At 47.8% G+C, this 25,987-nt stretch overlaps 1 protein-coding gene across 5 annotated transcripts in view; it reads right to left on the bottom strand.

Moving 5' to 3' along the window:
• Positions 1 to 25,987, bottom strand: part of TENM1 (teneurin transmembrane protein 1) — a 318,544-nt gene that overhangs the window by 16,436 nt on the left and 276,121 nt on the right. For all 5 annotated transcript variants that reach the window (XM_075573424.1, XM_075573422.1, XM_075573423.1 and 2 more), the window contains 2 exons: positions 8,243 to 8,609; positions 6,538 to 7,048 (listed from right to left, as the gene is read on the bottom strand). In XM_075573424.1, coding sequence (XP_075429539.1) covers positions 6,538 to 7,048; positions 8,243 to 8,609 — 878 coding nt within the window. The remainder of the gene's footprint in view (positions 1 to 6,537; positions 7,049 to 8,242; positions 8,610 to 25,987) is intronic.

Below are 25,987 nucleotides of genomic sequence, written 5' to 3' on the forward strand. Positions count from 1 at the left end.
GTTCCCCTTTCAATGTATAAATCTGGAATGATACTTAGAGAATGAGTTCACTAGTTGTGTTTGAATGTGAGATCATGGTATGTGGGTCTTTAACCCAGGCTGTGCTGATACAGCTGTGTAATGCGGCAGGCATAAGCATATAGGGAGGTCCATGTTAAAATAGACAAGAAGCAAAAAGTGACACTGTGTGCTCATTTGCATGTCATTACCCAGAATACCAGGCTGCAGTGGAAGCCTTGTATGCTCAGAGATAATGGGGCATGACAGGGATGTAGACCTGTCTGAGACATGAAAGTGCTTAGATGTAGGATTTTTATATGCAGTATCATAGATGATATATTACAGTAATGCTGCCACAAGAGGGTGCTGTTTAACCATCTAAAACTGCATAGAACGTGTACATTGTAACATTCAAGTGTGTAGTTAAATATGACTAAGCCCTCTATAAAATATACGGTATATCAATCCCAACACAATGCTTTATGTTTCTAGTCACAATGTACTCGCTATGTACTTTGCCTTGTTTCAAATTTCACAAGTAGCAATAATATCAACCAAATATAAATATATAAAATAAACAATTTCTCCCAAGAAAATGGCACATTTCTCGGATTGCTACCGATGCTGCAGAATTATTAAGTATTTGCTAAAGTTCTTTTCCTTTTTATTTAAGTTTATGGGTAATTGGTGAGTATTTTCTCCAGTCATCGACAGTTGAACAATATATCCCATTTGTATTCTGCATTTGATGTGCTATTTTTCTTGTTGCTATGAATAGATATCTAAGTACAAAAATGCACACAGCAGAATTGTACAAACCTAAACTCTGGCTGCTGGGAGCTTACATGAGAAATACGTATTATTATTTTTTTAAGCAAATAATGACAATAAAATGGGAAAGGGCCGTTTATAATCATTTCTGCTGCGATTCTGGTTTCCTTTTTAACAAAAACAAAACACAATAAAATAATTATTTAACATAACTTGTTGACATTTGTGTTGTACCTGTGTTTAGCAGCTTAAATACTTTGCTAACAATGCTCTTCTTCAATATTTTGTGAAAGTCTTTTTTTGTAATGAAGATGTGCAGCACATAAAAATCCAGGTACATCTGCACGCCTCACACAGGTTTGCAACCCTGCCTTTCCCCATTATCTGTTAGCAAACAGTGCTCCCACTGCAACTGGGGATTCTGGGTAATGACATGCAAATGAGCTCAGTAATGAAGAAGGAATCTTCGAGATGGAGGTGGATAACGTTACAGCGTATTCAAAGGGGAGCAGTGAATGCCGCTCCCTTCCAGCGAGTGAGACTCACTTTAAAAGACTCAACTCTCCCTTCTTATCTTTTCATCTAGCGAGCATTGCCGACAAAACAAATAGTACATCATAGATACACAACAGGGAAAGTAAAACGGTTGTAGCTAAAAGAGGGACCCCCCTGCCCTGTAATTCCACTCCCCTCTTCCTGGGATCTGCCCCCCGTTGTTTGGTGAACCTTTTCACAGAGTTCTAATGACGTTTAGGAGGAACCTCCAAGCTTATGAGCAGACTCCCTGATAAGATAAAACAAAGGGGAAGAGGAAATCGCACCCTAAACATGCCATCAAGTTATGGGACAAATAGGCAGTCAAAATATACGAGGGGACACAGAGCAGGGATGCGCAACTCCAGTCCTCAAGGGCCACCAACAGGTGGCCCTTGAGGACTGGAGTTGTGCATCACTGCCCTGTTTCAGGATATCCCTGCTTCAGTACAGGTGGCTCAGTCGAAGAAGCTGACTGAGCCATCTGTGCTGAAGCAAGGGCTGATTGAGCTACCTGTGCAGAAGCAGGGATACCCTGCAAACCTGAACTGTTGCTGGCCCTTGAGGACTGGAGTTGAGAATCTCGGGTAAAGCACCAGTATTAGATAAAAAGCTAAACCCACAGCCTTCATTATGAATACCCTGAAAACCTGACCTGTTGGTGGCCCCTGAGGACTGGAGTTGGCCACCTCTGCATTAAGGGAATGGTATTCTGCGAAGATACTAGAATAATGTGGCACAAGTAAGTGTAACACTGGGGTAGGTATATCCTGGTAAGGTATTTAATGACAGCGAAAACGTCTTGATAGTTATCTTTATCCAGGAAGTGCCCCTCTAATATATGTGTGTAAATAAGACATACAGTAGGTGAGGGGTTCTCAGACCCCTCTTTGGGAATCTCCAGTCTCAGCCATTTTTGGAATAGCCAATGAATTTTCAAAACACGTCAACTCAATTTACAAACGAATATTCATTGGTAATCTAAAGACGGTTCTAGTTACGGACGGCTGAAGAGGTTGCAGAAACACTGCTATAATCCTCTTTAATTATGCCTCCAGCGCTTCTACTTTTTACTTTTCTGCAATCAAGCGTATACAACAAGTACATGGTTTAATGGCCCTTGAGCCACCCTGCGTATAATGCTAATGTAATCTTTACTAGGCTGGTTCCCTGTCCAGATTCAGAGAGGGGAAATAAACACTGCAAAATGGTTATTAACATGGAACCCATCTGCAGTTTCCCGCTGCCTTTAAACACAACCACGCATCGAAACCAAGAACAGACGTTATCAACGTTTGTCCCCAATTCCGCCGCTGCAAGAACTTGACGGAGGACGAGAGGCAATGTTTAGAAGAAGCAAAAAAAAAAAAACAAGCGTACACGTGAGCACGGCAAAATCAATGCAGCTGCTCCCCGACCCAGTGCTGGAAACTGGGCCTAGTAAGAGGGACACAGCTGTAGTGTTTAGACAGCCCTCGGGGGAGCCGTGCGTTTCTCTACCAAGTAACAAAACCAACAGTTGATGCCTTAAACTAAGACGCATTCAAAAACACAAACAGAAACGGAATATTTATTTGAATCATTGCCAATTTACTGTGGGAGCTGCATGCTGACCATTCTAGTTACCAGACTGAAGGTCCACCTGCTCGCTGCCCTGGCTTTCACTACAAAGCTTTCGACTGTAGATTTGTTGCAGGTTGTGATAAACAAACATGGCAATGGATTACAACCTGCGACCATCTAAAGCAGGGGAAAGCTAACTCCAGTCTTTAAGAGCTACTCACAGGTCAGGTTTTCTGGATATCCCTGCTTCAGCACAGGTGGCTCAGTCAATGACTGACCAACTGATTGAGCCACCTTTGCTGAAGCAGGCATATCCTTAAAACCTGACCTGTTGGTAGCTATTGAGGACTGGAGATGGTATACATCCAGGGTATGAAGGGAGCAATAAGTCAGGAACACCCCAAAAAAATACAATGGTGCAGTAACATCACATGAGGATGATAGAACAAAGCTTGGCTCGTGCAAAATGCCTACTTACAAGTAAATGAAAAATCAGCATGTAACGGGGAACAAGGCAAACAGGAACTCAGGAGGAAACACAACGGAGAGAAACCAACAGTGCAGACCAGTATGTACTTTATAACAATAAAAGGAAGCTACAATATGTACTCACAATGTGTACAAGTATAGCAGGCACATAAGAATAAGGTAGAGCAGTGAATCTCACGCCAGAGAGGTTGTATCCGGGCTGTCTCCCTTCGGTACTCCCGCAACTGGGTGGCGTCTGACGTCACATCCGTCGGTAACTTGGCAACTTCCGATCACTCGGGGGAGGAGGCAGGTTCACCTCAAGGTGGTCCCCTCTGTTCTGGATCGGAGCTCACTGCGCAGAATGTGAAAGCTCTACGCGTTTCGCTGATCTACAGTCAGCTTCATCAGGAGAAATATCGGACTGGAGATGGCCACTCCTGAACTAATACTTCTCCGGGAACAATTACAGCTCCTAGTACTTTGAAATACAGAGCTTTTCACCTTTAGCTGTTTCAGCACCAGGACATCTGCACAACCACAGGGCCAAGGACTTAGTAGCACAGCCAATGACAGGAAGAGAAGAGGAATTCCTCGTCTTGTGTTCCAATCATGGACACAGTTCCGATACAAGGTATAGAAGCTCAATGCCACAGGTAACCCGAGATATACCCCTTATCGGATCTTAGTGAATCTCGGCACTAGAGACGTACAGAAAATTCACTAGCATACCCGATTCAGGGAACATCCAACAGGTTCTTTTAGGGGTTAACCATGTCAGTCTTGAATGTGAATTCTCACTTCGCAACATACTGTATATTGGAATTGCAATGATCCAAGTGTGCTACCTCTTCTGCCGGTTTTATTAGATATATTTGAAAGATTTTCAAATATAGCCTTAAAATTGGGATACTAGGGATGGAACATTATCTATCTATCTATCTATCTATCTATCTATCTATCTATCTATCTATCTATCTATCTATCTATCTATCTATCTATATCTCTCTGAGGTATATTTCCATACAAACGTTCAGCTATTACAGGTTGCTAAGCAACAATAACGTTTTAAGAATAACAACGTGGTAGGGGAGGAGACAGAGAGACAGCAAGGAGGGGAGGATACAGATGGATGGCGAGGAAGAGGGAGTGGAGAGCAGTGTGCACATGGGGCAGGAGGGAGTGCAACAATATGGCAGGTTACAGCATGGTGAGTAGGAGGAGGAAACAGAGAAACAGCAAGGAAAGGAGGAGACAGGTGAGATGAGTAGGAGAGGAGGGAGTGTAGTATGCCTAGAGAGGAGCAGGAAGTGCAAAAAGAGGGGAGGAGAGAGTGCAAAGAAGAGCAGGGCATGATGGAGGAGAGAGTGAGGTGGGGAAGAGGGGACAAGAGACAGCAAGGTGTTACAGGGAGGGTGAAAACAAAGAGTAATGTTTAATAACCTTTAAGATCTGCTAGACAGGCGTATGTTACCCCGGGTACAGGCAGTATAGAATATAATACAGCTTACCTTAGCGGTTATTTGCTGCGGTTTAAAGGTGGCTATGTGAAGGAGTCACAGAAAATATTATTTTAAATGAAAATGTCTCCAAGAAAGGAAACGGCTGGAGGATTTTAGAACGCTGCGTTAGAGCAACACGAACAATAGGACGTAAAAGCAATGTGTACAAATAAAGAGATTAGACCAGGGGGGCTCAACTCCAGTCCTCAAGACCCCCCCCCCCCAACAGGTCAGGTTTTCAGGATATCCCAGCTTCAGCACATGTGGTTCAATCAGAACCACCTGTGCTGGAGCTGGGATATCCTGAAAACCTGACCTGTTGGGGGGTGGGGGGGAAAGGGCTAAGGACTGGAGTTGAGTACTCCTGGATTACAGTAGATTATCAATCACTTACACCTTCTCAAAAAAACAGTAAATGCAACAATACCTTACTGCTACCCGCTGCTGCTGCAACGTCCCTTGTGCTTCGGCACTATAATCTATATGTATATATGTATGTATGTATGTATGTATGTATGTATGTATGTAATGTGTGGCCCTTGAGGAATATAACGTTGCCTACCACTGCTGTAGATGCTATAAGGCCTATGTGCTAAGTGTCACCAACAGTTTTTCTTGGTGCAGAATGGTCACGCAGTAATGTCCCTTTTTCTTGCGCTTCTCTTTAATACCCTGACATTTCTATATAGGAGGTAAAAAGGATCTGTGTAATTATCTTGGGGCCATAGCAATGGGCAGCGCTAGGCGCTCACATGGCAATGTATGTACTATAAAGAATTATTCCTTATATAGGCTCCCAAAATGTATTATTTTCCCAGTATGGCGATTCTCAATCATATTACACATTATTTATATTTACTGATACTAGTTAAAAATAATTTTAAAAAAAATACTTCATTATTCTGTTTTCATTTAAATTGCATCCATCAGGTATTCCACACACAGCAATGCATCAAAATGTATTTCATAACATATTATGCTTCATGTATGAAGCCTCCTACATACAACATACATTTTATGAAGGTTTCTACATTCTTAGGCTGAGTCCATAGGACAGTCAGCGCTGCACCGTGCGGACGCTCCGCGATGAGCCCCGTCATCCTCTATGAAGAAGTCTTGAGAGGGGGCTCCCGCGAGCATCCGCAGGCGTGCTGAGGCGCAGGGATTTTCAGCCGACAGCAGAACCTGTTTCTGAGCGCGCTGTCGGCTGAAAACCTCCAATCAGAGCGAAGCAGCGTCAACGTCAAGGCGCCGTGACGTCGGTGCCGTGACTGACATCGGCTCTTCGCGGGCAATTGGCCCAGTGTCGTCAGTGCCCGGCTCCCAATCGCGCACGCTGACTTGTCTGCTAGTTCATGCAATCGCTCCTGATTGCGCAGACGAGCCTCAGTGTCAGCGCGGAGGAGCGCGCCTCCCCCCCTATGGACGTAGCCTTAGCAGTACAATTTTGGTGCACAAAACAAAATATATCAGATATCTGATCTTAGCACACAGGCCCAATGTGTCACTGTAAATCTAAACAGATGGGCATCACAACCATCTAAAACACGTGCTGATTACTTGCACTCATAAATCGGTATAGTGTTTTATCGGTGAAATAAGCACTAAATAAAGACATTAGTTATTAGAAGAGATACTTCTAAAATGTAGAGTAAGATGCGGCATAAGAATGAAAAAATGACACAAAGTATTAACTTACTCATAAACTGTAGTCCAACCATTCTCATTACTTTTGGTGGCTAGGAGACCAGTGTTACCGTGGTATGTCATCAGCGCCAAGTTGTATCCTTGGGCCGAAATTCTTTTCAACACCCCGTTGCTGCTGATGGTGAGCCAATAAACTTGACCTCCGGGTACCACCAGCCACAAAGGCATCCCACCGGCATCCCGGCGAACGTGGACCGAATTGCCACTGCTGCTGGTGATGGAGTTGATATCCCCGTCCCCGTTGTAGGTGAAATTGAACACGTAGTCCCTGGTTATGAGATGTAAGGTGTGGAGGTGGGTCCCGTTGGTGCTGAACTGATACAATTCTTGGTCTGCTGGCGAAGCAACTTCATAAATATTCATGGGATTTAGATGAGGTTTGTTTCTAGTGACTGCACGGATTCGTATGTTGCCGAGGTCTGCGATGTACAGCGTGCCATCTGGTGACACGGCTAAGGACGAGGGGGCTTTCAGCCGGGCATCTTTTGCAAATCCACCATCACCTAGAGGAAAAATACAGCAATTGTAGTAATCTGTAAATTGAATGTGCTTTCCAATAGCCACGGAGAAAAAGACGTCTAACAAGGATAAGTGAATTAATATTCCAAATCCTTTTCTTTTTTTTCTTTTCTAAAGCATTACTTCAAATGGTATCATTTTAAATCTGTATCAGTGAAGATTAACAGTACGATACAATTATCTCAGCAATACCAATTTTAGAAGATTCAAAGCCCTGCTGGTTTAAAAATGATTCCTCCTTTTTTTTTATTGTTAAGTACCCCGTGCTACGACAGCTACCGCGGTTTTCTGTTCAGCTCCTAGTATTGTATTGTATTGTATGTCTTTATTTATATAGCGCCATTAGTGTACATAGCGCTTCACAGTAGTAATACATGGGGTAATCAAATAAATAACAGATGATATAAATAACAGATCATGGGAATAAGTGCTTTAGACATAAAAGTAACATTAAGGAAGAGGAGTCCCTGCCCCGAGGAGCTTACAGTCTAATTGGTAGGTAGGGAGAACTTACAGAGACAGTAAGAGGGTGTTCTGGTAAGTGCGTCTACAAGGGGCCAAGGTCAGTGCATCTGAGATGTGTAGTATCAGCCAGCACCCATATACTTTGTTAAAGGGGTGTGTTTAAAAAAAGTTAAGCTTATACCTAATACCTAAGCTGGTATTCGTTTGGTGATCCTGTTATAAATCTTTAAAAATCCTGATTGTGTGACTAACATAATGGCCGCCTTTCTGTTTCAATGAATCCTTCACTTAGCAGCTATAATGTATCCTTATGTTACTAAGGTAACGTTATCTATTGTTACAGTTTACAGCTCAAACTGCTGGGGAACATTGGCAACAAATGATCACAAACAGGAAAGTGTTGTAAAAATCTTGCACGGCTGTGGAAGTGGGTTATAACCTGCTATAGAAATCAAAGGATGCTCAGTATATTAAAACGCATTCAAAATGGCATTGAGTTGAATAAAAAATAAGTAAAAGACACTTACAGTATCTAAAACTACAGAACTGATTTATTAAAAAAATATAAGATTTCACATGTTTTGCTGCTAATAATTCTATCTTGAGTGATCCTCAAAGCTTGCATTTTACCAGCAAACATGGCATCATTTCGACTGTCATTTTTACAAAATGTCTCAAACGGGAAACACACGAGCTAAAGATGTGTCGCTGACCTGAAAAACAGTCGCAGTTGGGATCAATCTTGCAATCACAGTCTGTGGGGGCTCCAACAAGGGTGGAGATCTCTCCATTCGTAGTGACTTGCTGTATTCTGTTGATCTTCCTCTCATCTGTCTCGGCGATGTAGAGAATTCCACCGTGGGACACCGCGATGGCTCGGGCTGATTCCAGAGTTGAGTGGACTGCCACTTTGCTGACCAAGAAGTAGTCAATGCCGGGGACCTGGCAGTGTATGGGGCGACCGGCAATTATTCGCACTTGGTTATTATCCGAAATCTGCAGCACAATGTTATTGTCCAAGACGTACAATGAATTATCCATGGGGTTGACTGCCAGGTCTGTTGGCCATTCCAGCCGTACCTGCCACGAAAACAAAATAATCAGAATATTCTACTGTGCTACATGTCAGAATATCTTATACAACACATAGTGCATTGAATATGGTGGTTCCCATTGACTTGAATCAATTCAGTACTGGCCTACATATCGGGGACTTCTCCTCTGTCGTCTTTACATTTGTAGCTTGGTCCTGCCATCATGGAAGTAACGTAGGGGCTTACTTAAGTCTCCTTGGTGCAAGACTTGGGAAAAACTATCCTAATGAAAACCCAGCACCAGATTTATCAAAAAGGAAGAACATTCTATTAAAGGCAATTAAAAAAAATCGGATAAGCAGCGCAGATGTAAAACATATTCATAGAATTTCATTTGGATTCTGCAGTTTCAATTTTAGAGTATATCGCCCCCAGTGTGTCCACAAAACAGTCAACATAGAAAAAAAAAGTCACTTACAGTTTGATTCCTTTGGCGTTAGATATTTCCAAATACATTTATTATATGTGAGCTCCCGTGTTTACTTACAGATAGACTTATCAGAACCACTGCATGTCTAAATCCGATTTACACATACTGTTTGCGGATTTGGTCCACTATAAACATCCATTTGGCTCAAAGTTCTGTGTTTCAATCACTGCAACTAATTTATAGCCAACAGCACTCCCTGAGGAAGGTCCTTTCTGGACCGAAACGTTGGATTTAAGTTTGCTATGTATTCACTAATACAGGTTTTTCATGTTTACCTTTGAGTGCTGTTTCTTGATTTCTCTCATGAGAAACATGTTGATATATATATATATATATATATATATATATATATATATATATATATAATAACCCCTCCACCCCCCTCCTTGTGTTGGTTACTAATGTAATCTACAGAGTTGTTATTAGTAAGCAGTGGGTGATAGGCTCAATCCTCTGATGACACATGGAACAACGTTATAGGGGGTATATGAGTCAGAGCCATCTAAGATGATTTGGAATATTAACCAAAGAAGGTTAAAAAGAAAGGATCAATTATATTCTCTTTATTTTCTGACACCCACATTGAGGTTGATAATATAGAAAATGTGGATCATATGATTAAGAATTTAGAAAAATTGCTGATTAGCGAAACCATATGTAGGTGGGATAAAACCGCATTAGAGAAATATATAGAATGTAAGCGAGTGCCAAGAGGCTTAAAATGAATCAAAACTCCCACTTTTGGGAAAAATAATGTTGATTTTTTTTTTTTAAGAGACTAGAGCAAGATTTTAGATAAGTTTTTATTCGAGTTGATGAAATTGATTATATAAACAGAGGGACAAAATGTTGAAAGATATAGAAAAACATATTGAGGAGACAGTTACTGTAGTTGTCTTGAACCACTAATTAAGGAGCAAGATTACTCCAAGATTGAATATGAATTATAACTTAAACTAGAGCTGTCTGAACAAGAAACAGTTCAAATTAAACATAGAAAATGTATTCGGGACAAAACAGATGTCAATGAAAATAAACAATAGTTGGGGAAGATTTGGGGAAAGGGATGCGTCTAGGAAAGAGCCGTTCTTTAGAAGCAGAACTTGAACCCCAGGGCTTTAAAAGATTGTGCCCATATAATAACTATAATAATCACTCTGATTCTTATGTGAATAGTTGTGGTTTTAATTATGGGAGGTGTTGATCTATTACTGATCATTACCGTCAGACAAACCACTCTAGAAATAATCAGGAGAGAACTAATCGTGGACAGACCGACGGAAACCTCTGGGGAGAGAAGCGGAGCACTGCGCTGGGATGAAGTGCAGGAAACCGGCACACCAGTGAATAAAAAATAATTCATTGTGTGACTGCGTGAGACACCAAAAAACTCAAGTGTGGGTGGTTGTCCTGTTTTTGGGGTAGTTGTCCTCTTTCTAACCTTCTTTCCTGTACTTCATCCCAGCGCAGTGCTCCGCTTCCCTCCCTAGAGGTTTCCTTCTGTTGTTGATCTTCAATCAAGTTGGATGAACGCATTGACGGAGTTCCTCTGTTCCATTTCCACTTCTAAAAACAGTGAGTGTACTGTGGGACTTTCCTGCTGCATATTGACTGTGTTGCCTATATGCTCTGTGGCCTTATCTGAGTGTGGTTGGTTAAAAGGGGACACTTTACCTGTTGGTGTCTGTGTCTCCCCAGTACCCTATAAATCCCACTTTATGATTTAAGCTGGTTAGGTTGGCGGCCACTTGTTCATGAGCCATAGGTTTTGACTACACTTAAAGTCAATACTCCTATTTAATATAGTGGAGCAGCTATACAAGGATTTATACTCCCAGGATCAAGATTTTCATTACTCAGTCTATATGGGATTCATTGGATGCTATACTTTATGACTGTGATTTGTTTCTGCTGCACCGAGGATGGACTTTATGTCCCTTTTCTGCTAATCGTGGACAGAAATATGGACGGACTCCCAACAATTTCAATGAGTCAAGATTTAATGGCTTTTACCCCAATAGGAATGTGATTCCTCTGAACAACAGATACCAATCCCTGGGCAGCCCTGATACCAGTGACGCCTCTCCTGGTGTGTCTTTTTTTAGAAGATATCAGGAAGAAGAGTTTCTCCCACAGAGGACACATACCACAAAAATGTGACAAACCTCAGACAGGACCGGGCCAGGGTATAAAAAGAGGGTGGCCACTAAAAGTGGAAGGGTCCATAGTGCAAAAGAATAGTCATAGTGCTAAAATATCCCTAGCGAATGAAAAAGGCATATTTAAATTGTCTTGAACCGTTTTGATTGACAAACAGTAACAAGTTTTGGGCAGAGGCCTCTTGTTCTCTCCCTCCTGAAGTCCTAATGGATTCCAGCTCTTTACTGATTTACATAAATATACCCGGAACCTGGCACTTAAACGTAACTACCTGAGCCTTGATATCAGGCTAAATCCTAACATTTTGGGCTCACCAATTCCTGGTGGGCCAGTGGGAAGCAATGAGACCAATGTTCCCATCACACACTAACTTTAGGAACCAATCACACTTCTATCCGCTACATTCTAGAGAAAGTTTCATAGACACATTTCATCAAATTATTAGCAAGGAGTTTAACTGTTTAGTGGATGGTAATATTGCCTTTAAAAAGAACCTCAGTAAGGAGGAGAGTGAAGCACACTGAAAGAAAATAAAGATCTAATAATAAGACAAGCGGACAAGGGAGGTGGGGAGGTAGTCCAAAATAGGGATGATTATCAGTGCGAAGCTTTAAGGCTATTATCGAATACTAAGTCCTATTTACCATCAAGCCAGGACCCCACAGCCCAGTATGTGCTAGTTCTGAAAGAAATACTCGACTCCACATTGGAGGATAAAACTCTTAATAAAAGTGAAGTTGATTTCCTATTCAACCAAGAACCTGTGATATCCATATTCTACCCCTTGCCTAAAATTAATAAGCAGTTGGTAGATCCCCCAAAACGTCCCATAATATCGGGTATAAATTCCCTTACAGCTAACATTTCTCAATATGTGGACCATTTCTACAGACGTATGTGGTCTCACTACCTTCCTATACAAAGGATTCGACATCTATACTCCAAACTTGTAGAGATCTAAAATGGGGCACAGGATACAAATGTATTACATGTGGTTTACAGGCACTTTATACAGGCATCACACATGTCAAAAGCATAGAGGCAGAAAACCATTTTCTCTTAGAAGACTCCTTGCTAAGTAGTAAAAATCGTGAATTTATTCTCAATAGTATAAGATATATATATATATATATATATATATATATATATATATATATATATATATATATATATATATATATATACTCATGCATAATTAGTTCCTATTTCTCCAGCAATTCTAGGTTCAGATTCGTGGCACAGCTATCGGCACAAGATTTGCCACGAATCTGTACATAGAAAGCCTTTTTCATTTGGCGTAATAATCCCTATATAGGAAACATAATAGTGTATAAAAGATATATCGATGATATTTTGATGGTGTGGAGGGGAGCTCAGAAGGACCTAGATGACTTATCTAAAGTATATTAATACTAATGACTACAATTTGGTATTCATGTAAAATATTAACGAGACACAGATCGATAATTTGGATTTGAACCCATCAGTATCACCAGAAAGATCAATTGTCACTAAAACACACGTTAAAGATGTTGATGCTAGCAGTTTGCTTGTGGCACCCTGGGAAGAACTATGTATAGAGTGATAACCGTATGGGTGAAACAAGGTGCAACCATAATCTTATTGTAGTTGTGGATACAGTGTTCCCAAGCCTGGGAACATGAATAAAGATTGAAGTTCTACTATAAAAACTCCTGGCGCCCGTCTTTCCCATCGCCCGTCCAACCACATCCAGCCCCCTGGGACAAGGTAAATCTATGCTGATGTTCAACACACAACTACACTGCTGTAACCTCCCTAGGGAGCTGGGCAGGGAGTGTTATACATATATATATATATATATTACTAGCTGAGAGACCCGGCGTTGCCCGGGATGTAAATGCGTAATAGGTAGTAATATTTATAAATCGTGGAACAATAGGTGAGTATTTGTTGTAAAGGTTGGATAATAATGTTGAAAAGAAAGATGGAATAAAATGTAATACGATGTTGTTTAAAAATGGTTTATTGTAACCACACCACAGTACAATGTATATTTTGGTGACATAACAGGTGTAAAAATGTGAGGCGTGTGTCCTGCTAGGGTGTGAGGCGGCGGGTGGCGCGTGGGTTGTGAGTGCTGTCTGTGAGTGGGGGTCCTGCTAGGGTGTGAGGCGGCGGGTGGCGCGTGGGTTGTGAGTGCTGTCTGTGAGTGGGGGTCCTGCTAGGGTGTGAGGCGGTGGGTCAGTGATGTCGGTGCGTAGGGGCGGGAGGCAGCAGGTGTGTGTGGGGCAGGTATGTGTCGAGTGTGGCGGGTGTCTGTTGAGTGCATGCAGCGGCTGTGAGGCGGCGGGTGAAAGGCACAGGCGGGCGGAGTAAGGGTGAGTGAAAGGCAGAGGCGGGTGGGCGCGAAAGCAGAGGCGGGAAGGCAGGGGAGCGGGGGGGGGAGAAAGGGAAGCGGGGGGGGAAAGGGGAGCGGGGGGGGGGGAAAGGGGAGCGGGGGGGGGAAAGGGGAGCGGGGGGGGAGAAAGGGGAGTGGGGGGGGGGAAAGGGGAGCAGGGGGGGAGAAAGGGGAGCGGGGGGGAGAAAGGGGAGCGGGGGGGAGAAATGGGAGCGGGGGGGGGAGAAATGGGAGCGGGGGGGGGAGAAAGGGGAGCGGGGGGGGAGAAAGGGGAGCGGGGGGGGGAGAAAGGGGAGCGGGGGGGGGGGGAGAAAGGGGAGAGGGGGGGAGAAAGGGGAGCGGGGGGGAGAAAGGGGAGAGGGGGGGAGAAAGGGGAGCAGGGGGGGGAGAAAGGGGAGCGGGGGGGAGAAAGGGGAGCGGGAGAAAGGGGAGCGGGGGGAGAAAGGGGAGCGGGGGGAGCAAGGGGAGTGGGGGGAGAAAGGGGAGCGGGGGGGAGAAAGGGGAGCGGGGGGGGAGAAAGGGGAGCGGGGGGGGAGAAAGGGGAGCGGGGGGGGAGAAAGGGGAGCGGGGGGGAGAAAGGGGAGCGGGGGGGGAGAAAGGGGAGCGGGGGGGGGGGAAGGGGAGCGGGGGGGGAGAAATGGGAGCGGGGGGGGAGAAAGGGGAGTGGGGGGGGAGAAAGGGGAGCGGGGGGGGGGAGAAAGGGGAGCGGGGGGGGGGGAGAAAGGGGAGCGGGGGGGGGAGAAAGGGGAGCGGGGGGGGGGAGAAAGGGGAGCGGGGGGGGGAGAAAGGGGAGCGGGGGGAGAAAGGGGAGCGGGGGGGGAGAAAGGGGAGCGGGGGGGGGAGAAAGGGGAGCGGGGGGGGGAGAAAGGGGAGCGGGGGGGGAGAAAGGGGAGTAGGGGGGGGAGAAAGGGGAGCGGGGGGGGAGAAAGGGGAGCGGGAGAAAGGGGAGCGGGGGGGGGGGAGAAAGGGGAGCAGGGGGGGGAGAAAGGGGAGCGGGGGGGGAGAAAGGGGAGCAGGAGAAAGGGGAGCGGGGGGGGGGAGAAAGGGGAGCGGGGGGAGAAAGGGGAGCGGGGGGAGAAAGGGGAGCGGGGGGGGAGAAAGGGGAGCGGGGGGGGAAAGGGGAGCGGGGGGAGAAAGGGGAGCGGGGGGGGAGAAAGGGGAGCGGGGGGGGAGAAATGGGAGCGGGGGGGGGAGAAAGGGGAGCGGGGGGGAGAAAGGGGAGCGGGGGGGAGAAAGGGGAGCGGGGGGGGGAGAAAGGGGAGCGGGGGGGGGAGAAAGGGGAGCGGGGGGGGGAGAAAGGGGAGCGGGGGGAGAAAGGGGAGCGGGGGGGAGAAAGGGGAGCAGGGGGGGGAGAAAGGGGAGCGGGAGAAAGGGGAGCGGGGGGGAGAAAGGGGAGCGGGGGGAGCAAGGGGAGTGGGGGGAGAAAGGGGAGCGGGGGGGAGAAAGGGGAGCGGGGGGGAGAAAGGGGAGCGGGGGGGAGAAAGGGGAGCGGGGGGGAGAAAGGGGAGCGGGGGGGAGAAAGGGGAGCGGGGGGGAGAAAGGGGAGCGGGGGGGGAGAAAGGGGAGCGGGGGGGGAGAAAGGGGAGCGGGGGGGGGGGGAGAAAGGGGAGCGGGGGGGGGAAAGGGGAGCGGGGGGGGAGAAAGGGGAGCGGGGGGGGAGAAAGGGGAGCGGGGGGGGGGAGAAAGGGGAGCGGGGGGAGAAATGGGAGCGGGGGGGGAGAAAGGGGAGTGGGGGGGAGAGAGGGGAGTGGGGGGGGAGAAAGGGGAGCGGGGGGGGGAGAAAGGGGAGCGGGGGGAGAAAGGGGAGCGGGGGGGGGGAGAAAGGGGAGCGGGGGGAGAAAGGGGAGCGGGGGGGGGGAGAAAGGGGAGCGGGGGGAGAAAGGGGAGCGGGGGGGAGAAAGGGGAGCAGGGGGGGAGAAAGGGGAGCGGGGGGGGAGAAAGGGGAGCGGGAGAAAGGGGAGCGGGGGGGGGGAGAAAGGGGAGCAGGGGGGGAGAAAGGGGAGCGGGGGGGGAGAAAGGGGAGCAGGAGAAAGGGGAGCGGGGGGGGGGAGAAAGGGGAGCGGGGGGAGAAAGGGGAGCGGGGGGGAGAAAGGGGAGCGGGGGGGGAGAAAGGGGAGTGGGGGGGGGAGAAAGGGGAGCAGGGGGGGAGAAAGGGGAGCGGGGGGGGGGAGAAAGGGGAGCGGGGGGGGGGAAGGGGAGCGGGGGGGGGAGAAATGGGAGCGGGGGGGGAGAAAGGGGAGTGGGGGGGAGAAAGGGGAGCGGGGGGGGGAGAAAGGGGAGCGGGGGGGGGGGGAGAAAGGGGAGCGGGGGGGGGGAGAAAGGGGAGCGGGGGGGGGAGAAAGGGGAGCGGGGGGGGGGAGAAAGGGGAGCGGGGGGAGAAAGGGGAGCGGGGGGGGAGAAAGGGGAGCGGGGGGGGAGAAAGGGGAGCGGGGGGGAGAAAGGGGAGCGGGGGGGGAGAAAGGGGAGTAGGGGGGGAGAAAGGGGAGCGGGGGGGGAGAAAGGGGAGCGGGAGAAAGGGGAGCGGGGGGGGGGAGAAAGGGGAGCAGGGGGGGGAGAAAGGGGAGCGGGGGGGGAGAAAGGGGAGCGGGGGGGGAGAAAGGGGAGCGGGGGGGGGGGAGAAAGGGGAGCGGGGGGAGAAAGGGGAGCGGGGGGAGAAAGGGGAGCGGGGGGGGAGAAAGGGGAGCGGGGGGGGAAAGGGGAGCGGGGGGGGAGAAAGGGGAGCGGGGGGGGAGAAAGGGGAGCGGGGGGGGAGAAATGGGAGCGGGGGGGGGAGAAAGGGGAGCGGGGGGGAGAAAGGGGAGCGGGGGGGAGAAAGGGGAGCGGGGGGGGGAGAAAGGGGAGCGGGGGGGGGAGAAAGGGGAGCGGGGGGGGGAGAAAGGGGAGCGGGGGGGGGGGAGAAAGGGGAGCGGGGGGAGAAAGGGGAGCGGGGGGGAGAAAGGGGAGCAGGGGGGGGAGAAAGGGGAGCGGGAGAAAGGGGAGCGGGGGGGAGAAAGGGGAGCGGGGGGAGCAAGGGGAGTGGGGGGAGAAAGGGGAGCGGGGGGGAGAAAGGGGAGCGGGGGGGAGAAAGGGGAGCGGGGGGGAGAAAGGGGAGCGGGGGGGAGAAAGGGGAGCGGGGGGGAGAAAGGGGAGTGGGGGGGGGAGAAAGGGGAGCTGGGGGGGAGAAAGGGGAGCGGGGGGGGGAGAAAGGGGAGCGGGGGGGGGAAAGGGGAGCGGGGGGGGGAGAAAGGGGAGCGGGGGGGGAGAAAGGGGAGCGGGGGGGGGAGAAAGGGGAGCGGGGGGGAGAAATGGGAGCGGGGGGGGAGAAAGGGGAGCGGGGGGGAGAGAGGGGAGTGGGGGGGGAGAAAGGGGAGCGGGGGGGGGGAGAAAGGGGAGCGGGGGGAGAAAGGGGAGCGGGGGGGGGGGAGAAAGGGGAGCGGGGGGAGAAAGGGGAGCGGGGGGAGAAAGGGGAGCGGGGGGGGGGAGAAAGGGGAGCGGGGGGAGAAAGGGGAGCGGGGGGAGAAAGGGGAGCGGGGGGGAGAAAGGGGAGCAGGGGGGGAGAAAGGGGAGCGGGGGGGGAGAAAGGGGAGCGGGAGAAAGGGGAGCGGGGGGGGGGGAGAAAGGGGAGCAGGGGGGGAGAAAGGGGAGCGGGGGGGAGAAAGGGGAGCAGGAGAAAGGGGAGCGGGGGGGGGAGAAAGGGGAGCGGGGGGAGAAAGGGGAGCGGGGGGGAGAAAGGGGAGCGGGGGGGGAGAAAGGGGAGTGGGGGGGGAGAAAGGGGAGCAGGGGGGGAGAAAGGGGAGCGGGGGGGGGGGAGAAAGGGGAGCGGGGGGGGGGAAGGGGAGCGGGGGGGGGAAGGGGAGTGGGGGGAGTGGGGGGGGGGGGTGGGAAGGGGAGTGGGGGGGAAGGGGAGTGGGGGGGGAAGGGGAGTGGGGGGTGGGAAGGGGAGTGGGGGGGAAGGGGAGTGGGGGGGGGAAGGGGAGTGTGGGGGGGGGGTGAAGAGCAGTGGGCATATGTATTGTCATAATTAATGTATGTGCATGTCCCCCCCCCCCTCCGTGCGTCCGTCCCCCTGCTGGTTGGGCTGGTGGCCCCCCCCCGTTCCCTGTGACTCTTGGGTCGCCCCCCCCCCCCGGCGCCCGCTTGGTCCCCCGATGTGCCGTCCGGCTGAGTGAGGCGCGTGCGGCAGGAAGCGCCCTGTGTGGGCCTGAGGCGCGAGGCTGTTACTGGCGCCATAAGCTGAGGCGGGACTTAGCTGAGCGGGTGGTAGCGCCGGGGAGGTAAGGGAGCGGCTGGGGTAGGAGGGCCGCGCTTCCCGTCCGGAGCCGGTGCAGGGGGGGGGGAGGGGCTCCGGAGCAGCATCGTGCGGTGGATGGTGGGGGGTGGGGGGGTGAGGGGCTCCGGAGCAGCATCGTGCGGTGGATGGTGGGGGGTGAGGGGCTCCGGAGCAGCATCGTGCGTTGGATGGTCGGCAGCGTGAGTTTGCTGTTCGTGTGAGGGGGGGGGGGGGGTGATGGAGCATCGTGCGTTGTATGTTTGTGTGTGGGGGGGGGGGTGATGGAGTATGTTTGGGTGAGGGGGGTTGGTGATGGGCTGCAGTAGCGGGAGAGCTGTGGTGTGCGTTCGTAGTGTGCATGAGGTTGGGGGGGGGTGGAGGGGGGTGCATGAGGTTGGGGGGGGTGGTGGTGGAGGGGGGTGCATGAGGTTGGGGGAGGGTGGTGGTGGAGGGGGGTGCATGAGGTTGGGGGGGTGGTGGTGGAGGGGGGTGCATGAGGTTGGGGGAGGGTGGTGGTGGAGGGGGGTGTTTGTAAGAGGCAGTGTTGTGCTACAGGCGGTGAGGGTTTTGTGGGTTGAGAGGTCGCCCCAGAGCAGTGTTGTCAGTGCAGTGGGACAGTGGGGTGAGGGGTGGGACAGTGTGGCAGTGGTGTTGGCCGAAGGCCAATGAGAGTCAGTGAGGGGTGGGACAGTGTGGTGAGGGGTGGGACAGTGTTGAGGTGGAGTGACAGGCCAAAGGTGCAATGCGATTGGCCCTAGGGACACAGGGCATGCAGACAAACATACAGACATTTCAGAAATATATAGTAGATATAGAGGTCCCAAAAAAATGGTACAAAACTCACCCCCCCCAAAGTTATTCGCCCCCCCCCCACCACCCCATGACACTTACCTCTGATGGGGTCCGGTTGCGGGGTCCTGACGGCGTCTCCCAGCCTTCTGCTGTCTTGTCGCCTTTAAAATCACATTTTTCTCCTGCAGCCCTATTCAAAATGGCCACCGCGTTGCCATGACAATGGGACGCTGTGACGTCACGCGACGTCGTGCAGTGTCCCCTTACCATGGCAATGCAGCATCATATGACGCCACGCGGCCATTTTGAATAGTGCTGCAGGAGAAAAACATGATTTTAAAGATCAAGACGGAGAAGACCGGGAGACGCCGGGGGACACCGCCGCAGGCAAGCAGTCGACACCGGCCACAATGTATTGCGACCGGATTTGTCGGGCCCTGTGTGTATATACTGTATATATTTTTGACGGAGAACCTGTTTAAAAAATAGAAACTAGAGCAGGAAATAAAAAGCATCTTCCTTAAATGAAGTATAAAAAAAGAATTGCACCTTGTTAACAACTGTTGGCTTTGAGAAAACCCGCTATGACCCCACTAACTGCATGCAACAATAAATATTATATATCTATACAAATAATATGTACATTTAAAAAAAAAACAAGACAGCTGGGGAAAATATGAAAAAATAAAACACGTTAATGATATTTTTCATGATCTTCCACGGAATGATGTTTGGAAGATTTCTGCAGTTTCCTCTCAAGGTAATTACAGACAGAAAATACACATTTATTGTGCTGTATCTGTAGTGTAGCTACATCCTTAATGAAATACCATACATACTGTAGTTGGCATCTGAAGCTGCATTGATGCTTATACTTATAATGAATTTCAGGACAGTCAGTGTATCACTCTATACAAGAACTCTAGGTCACAGTTCAAGGTACAGTAGCAGTGCTGATCTTGTGCAAAGCTTCCCAAATGTAGACACTGCTGTATTTATGTATCCAGATGCTGTACAGCATATACCTTTTTATATTACGAACCCATCGCCTGTACATTTGACAGACTATATTATGAAGTGATTTCCCCCCAAATAATCTTCTAATGGGATGTCTGCAAATACAGGGAACCAGGCAAGATGTTTTTATGGATGACCTGTGCTGCTCATGACACTTCGACTCTCCCATAAACAGCTCTTCATGACTGCTGAGCACTGCGTTTCCTGCACGCGTCTATCCCTGGGTGCTAGGGACACGTGTGCAGTGCACCTTTTGTCTTCTGCAAGTTATGGAAATTAGATAATTTACTTGGTAATCAGGCAGCCAGCAGTGCAGGGTTTTGCAGAGTGTCCTAAAGCAACCGCTGTTGATGAGCCTTAACTAATTATTATTTAGATTCTGTGTATTACAATGATGTTACTGACCAGGAAATTAATGTACTCTGAGAGAATAAAATATGCATGTTTTTTTTTTGTATCAATTTTTTTATTGGACACATAAAGGTAATACAACACAGGTATGGGTGTCATGATCCCATGACAGTAAGGCTTTTGAGTTACTGAATGTGACCATTGAGTTAATTTTTTTTTTCAAATCTGTTTTTTTTAAAAAAAATATTAAAGTAGAATCCCAGGAAAGATACATTGTGACATAAGACATGTGTCCTGGGACAGGGGGGCGCAAACTGAGGTCGCGATCCCAGGGCGGGCGCAAGATTGTCCAGGAGGGGGGCAGCGGTGGTTGCAGAGGCCCCGCGTTCTTCTCCAAGTCATTTAAATTAAATGCTGGGGGATCGCGTAAGAACTCTGCAACTTCCCTTCTCTTGTCTTCGGCGACGCATCGCCATGGCAATGCGGCGTCAAATGACGCTGCGGGCTCACGTGACCCCGCACCGGCATTTGATGCAGAAGACAAGGTAAGGAGGGGGGAGGCGGGGGGCGTGAGCAGGGGGGGAAAGCAGGCATGGGGGCGCAAACTGAAACGTTTGCGCCATCCTGTCCTGGGAGATTATATATATATATATATATATATATATATTACACTGCATATAGTGAGTGGATTCACATGGATTGAAAAAGGCCCAGGCCTGATTGATACTAAGGTTGGGCAGTTTGGATGTCCTGGAATATGAATCCTAACCTGCCCACCACATGTTGTCACCCCCTAATAAAAGTCGCTTTGTAACCTTTGATTTGCTTAGCCCCAGTTTCTTGGAACGCTGTGCTCCACTTTTTTCTCCATGTTTGGATCTCTCTTCATCTCTTCTTCCTGTCTGGATGCTCATAACTGAGGACAGACTTCACCAAACCGTGAGTACTACAAAAGATTGAACTCATACACATTACAAGCTCTAGGATGACTTGCCTGTAGTAACAGGAGTTCTTGAACCATAGCTGTTTTCACAGATAGCTTTTGGCTCTTAATTCCAGATCCAGGCATTTATATATCCCACGAATGAGCACTTCAAGCAAGTTATGTTCTTTACTCACTGGTGATGCAATAGTCTGTCCTCCAACTTAATGACATTAAGCAAATATGTTGTCATAACAAAAAATCCGTAACTCTGATTTCAGGGACTCTTGTTGTCTCTATTGTTTTGCTCTAAAGCTGTATCTCTCTCTCTGTATCTCTCTCTCTGTATCTCTCTCTCTGTATCTCTCTCTCTGTATCTCTCTCTCTGTATCTCTCTCTCAGTATCTCTCTCTCATGTCTTAGGCAGGTCTGCAACCCGGCCTTTCCCCATTATCACACAGCACTTCCACTGCAGATATATATATATATAAGGAAGTTCTAACAAAAGTTTTCATTTTTTTTACAAAACCAAAACACATTTTTTAAACCAAACTAAAAACACCAGTGAAAGCGCTAACACTTTGCTACTACAAGCTTGTTCATTCAAGACAAACACCCTAACTGCTATGTAATGCCGGCTTCATATATTTATTTACCTATACTCAATCATAATAAAATAAATATACTCTGTGATTCCAGTGCTTTTACCCAAGTGAAAAGGTAAGATAAATAATTCTACTCTACTGCAGGACTCTGTGAGGATTGACTATGTGTCGATGGTAAATAATTGATGGACTCAAACAGTATGCTTGATACCAGCGGCGTAACTATCATTTTTGGGCCCCCCTGCAAAGATTTTGTTAAAGGCCCACCTCTGTCACTCTCTTCCCCCCTCTTCTCTAACTCTTCCCTGTCCCCTCCTCTCTCACTCTCCCGTCCTCTGTAGCTCTTTCACTCTCCTCTCTCTTTTTCCACTCCTCCCTAACTCACTCCCCCATCTCTTTAACTCTCACTCCCCCTCATCTCTCACTCTCTCTTCCCCATCCTATTTCACTCTCCCAGCTCTCTCACTCCCCCTTCTCTAACTCTCTCTTCCTCCTTACTCACACACTCTTCTGCTTTACTCACTCTCTCTCACACTCTTCCCCCTTACTCTCTAACTCTCTTACTCCACCCTCCTCTCTAACTCTCCTACTTTCCCCTCTCATTTCTAACTCTCTCACTCTCCCCTCTTCTCTCTCTCTCACACTCAATCCCCCCTTCCTCTCGCACTCAATCCCCCCTTCCTCTCATATTCAATCCCCATTTCCTCTCAAACGTAATCTCCCCCCCACCTCTTACTTTGCCTTGTGGGCAATGTGGGATGGGGACGAGGCCTTGGGTCCTGTGTCAGTGGGAAGCTGGGGCCACGCGAATAGATGCAGAAGTTGGGCCCGATTTCTAAGCAGGTTCAACTTCTGGTGCTGTCCGGAGCAAAGGCACACGGGCGAGGGGGGGGGGCGGGGAGTTTGGCAATATCGTAACCTGTATCAATAACGCAGAAATATTACAGCCCAGGCAAACACCTGCAATATCGTAACGTGTCAATAACGCAGAAATATTACATCCCAGGCAAACACCTGCAATATCGTAACATGTATCAATAACGCAGAAATATTACAGCCCAGGCAAACACCTGCAATATCGTAACATGTATCAATAACGCAGAAATATTACAGCCCAGGCAAACACCTGCAATATCGTAACATGTATCAATAACGCAGAAATATTACAGCCCAGGCAAACACCTGCAATATCGTAACATGTATCAATAACGCAGAAATATTACAGCCCAGGCAAACACCTGCAATATCGTAACATGTATCAATAACGCAGAAATATTACAGCCCAGGCAAACACCTGCAATATCGTAACATGTATCAATAACGCAGAAATATTACATCCCAGGCAAACACCTGCAATATCGTAACATGTATCAATAACGCAGAAATATTACAGCCCAGGCAAACACCTGCAATATCGTAACATGTATCAATAACGCAGAAATATTACAGCCCAGGCAAACACCTGCAATATCGTAACATGTATCAATAACGCAGAAATATTACAGCCCAGGCAAACACCTGCAATATCGTAACATGTATCAATAACGCAGAAATATTACAGCCCAGGCAAACACCTGCAATATCGTAATGTGTCAATAACGCAGAAATATTACAGCCCAGGCAAACACCTGCAATATCGTAACATGTATCAATAACGCAGAAATATTACAGCCCGGGCAAACACCTGCAATATCGTAACATGTATCAATAACGCAGAAATATTACAGCCGAGGCAAACACCTGCAATATCGTAACATGTATCAATAACGCAGAAATATTACATCCCAGGCAAACACCTGCAATATCGTAACATGTATCAATAACGCAGAAATATTACATCCCAGGCAAACACCTGCAATATCGTAACATGTATCAATAACGCAGAAATATTACATCCCAGGCAAACACCTGCAATATCGTAACATGTATCAATAACGCAGAAATATTACATCCCAGGCAAACACCTGCAATATCGTAACATGTATCAATAACGCAGAAATATTACATCCCAGGCAAACACCTGCAATATCGTAACATGTATCAATAACGCAGAAATATTACATCCCAGGCAAACACCTGCAATATCGTAACATGTATCAATAACGCAGAAATATTACAGCCCAGGCAAACACCTGCAATATCGTAACATGTATCAATAACGCAGAAATATTACAGCCCAGGCAAACACCTGCAATATCGTAACATGTATCAATAACGCAGAAATATTACAGCCCAGGCAAACACCTGCAATATCGTAACATGTATCAATAACGCAGAAATATTACAGCCCAGGCAAACACCTGCAATATCGTAATGTGTCAATAACGCAGAAATATTACAGCCCAGGCAAACACCTGCAATATCGTAACATGTATCAATAACGCAGAAATATTACAGCCCGGGCAAACACCTGCAATATCGTAACATGTATCAATAACGCAGAAATATTACAGCCGAGGCAAACACCTGCAATATCGTAACATGTATCAATAACGCAGAAATATTACATCCCAGGCAAACACCTGCAATATCGTAACATGTATCAATAACGCAGAAATATTACATCCCAGGCAAACACCTGCAATATCGTAACATGTATCAATAACGCAGAAATATTACATCCCGGGCAAACACCTGCAATATCGTAACATGTATCAATAACGCAGAAATATTACAGCCCGGGCAAACACCTGCAATATCGTAACATGTATCAATAACGCAGAAATATTACATCCCAGGCAAACACCTGCAATATCGTAACATGTATCAATAACGCAGAAATATTACAGCCCAGGCAAACACCTTGTTTCTTCTCAGGATCTTTGATGGTCTTAGCTTCCCTAAATAATGACACCAAAATGAAACATGGCCTGCTGTGGTGCACCAAACGCAAAATTATTTGGATAGCTAAGGGCAGTATTTTTCAACAGGGGTTCCCTGCAATTTTCAGGTCATTTGAAAATTGTACCAAATACAGAAGAATTTACAATGCATCTGATCTCAGACGCACTCTTAGAGAGGGTTGGGAGTTCCTTACAATGCATCTAATCTCAGACGCACTATTAGAGAGGGTTGGGGCTCCTTACAATGCATCTGATCTCAGACTCACTATTAGAGAGGGTTGGGGTTCCTTACAATGCTTCTGATCCCAGACTCACTATTAGAGAGGGTTGGGGTTCCTTACAATGCATCTGATCGGAGACGCGCTATTAGAGAGGGTTGGGGTTCCTTACAATGTATCTGATCTCAGACGCGCTATTAGAGAGGGTTGGGGTTCCTTACAATGTATCTGATCTCAGACGCGCTATTAGAGAGGGTCGGGGTTCCTTACAATGCATCTGATCTCAGACGCGCTATTAGAGAGGGTTGGGGTTCCTTACAATGCAACTGATCTCAGACGCGTGTCTAAAGCACTTATTCCCATGATCTGTTATTTATATTATCTGTTATTTATTTGATTACCATGTGTATTACTACTGTGATGCGCTATGTACATTAATGGCGCTATATAAATAAAGACATACAATACAATACAATCTCAGATGCACTATTAGAGAGGGTTGGGGTTCCTTACAATGCATCTGATCTCAGACTCACTATTAGAGAGGGTTGGGGTTCCTTACAATGCATCTGATCTCAGACGCGCTATTAGAGAGGCTTGGGGTTCCTTACAATGCAACTGATCTCAGACGCGCTATTAGAGAGGGTTGGGGTTCCTTATAATGCATCTGATCTCAGACGCGCTATTAGAGAGGGTTGGGGTTCCTCAGAATTTCACAATATAATTATAGAGTCCTTTAACCAAAAAAAGGTTAAAAAGCACTGGCTTAGGGATTTAACAACTCTATAGCCATATACATCCCTTTTGTGGATAGAGATGTCTTCTTCTGAGGCTTTGGCCATACAGGACATCCAGTACATACAGTATCAGGGTGACATGGTCGCACTAGACAAGACATTGTAACTAACAAACATACATAAGCATTCAGACCACATGCCACATTACCTAAACGGTGCTATGCAGTAATGCACCTTAATGCCAATTTGGTTTAATGCTATCCTAAAGTGTGTTGAGGCTCAGCAATGCTTAATAAATTGGGGGGCAACATTTCCGTTTCAAGCTCCTCACAGTCACTGTCACACGGAGACTGTACTTGCACCAGTCAATGGAACTAGAAAACAATACCGAAAACATTAAGTAAAATAAAAGCTCCAATTTTACACAAGCAGATCAAATACAAATAAGACAGAAATCTGATAAACTCGTCCCTTTTTTTGTGCGCGCCTGCACATGCAGATGAACACAATCCAATAATATCTGAAACGTGTTATTCTAAATAGGAATAGAACAGTTTGTCTGTTTTCTTCTTCATAAAATGAACCTGCCCTCTGGCATTTCCTGCTGGATAACAGTCTGCTGTGCACTGTCCATGCCTCAGGAGCAATCTGTACAACTCC

Source organism: Ascaphus truei, chromosome 16, assembly GCF_040206685.1.
Source record: "Ascaphus truei isolate aAscTru1 chromosome 16, aAscTru1.hap1, whole genome shotgun sequence".
In the NCBI taxonomy this organism is placed as follows: domain Eukaryota; kingdom Metazoa; phylum Chordata; class Amphibia; order Anura; family Ascaphidae; genus Ascaphus; species Ascaphus truei.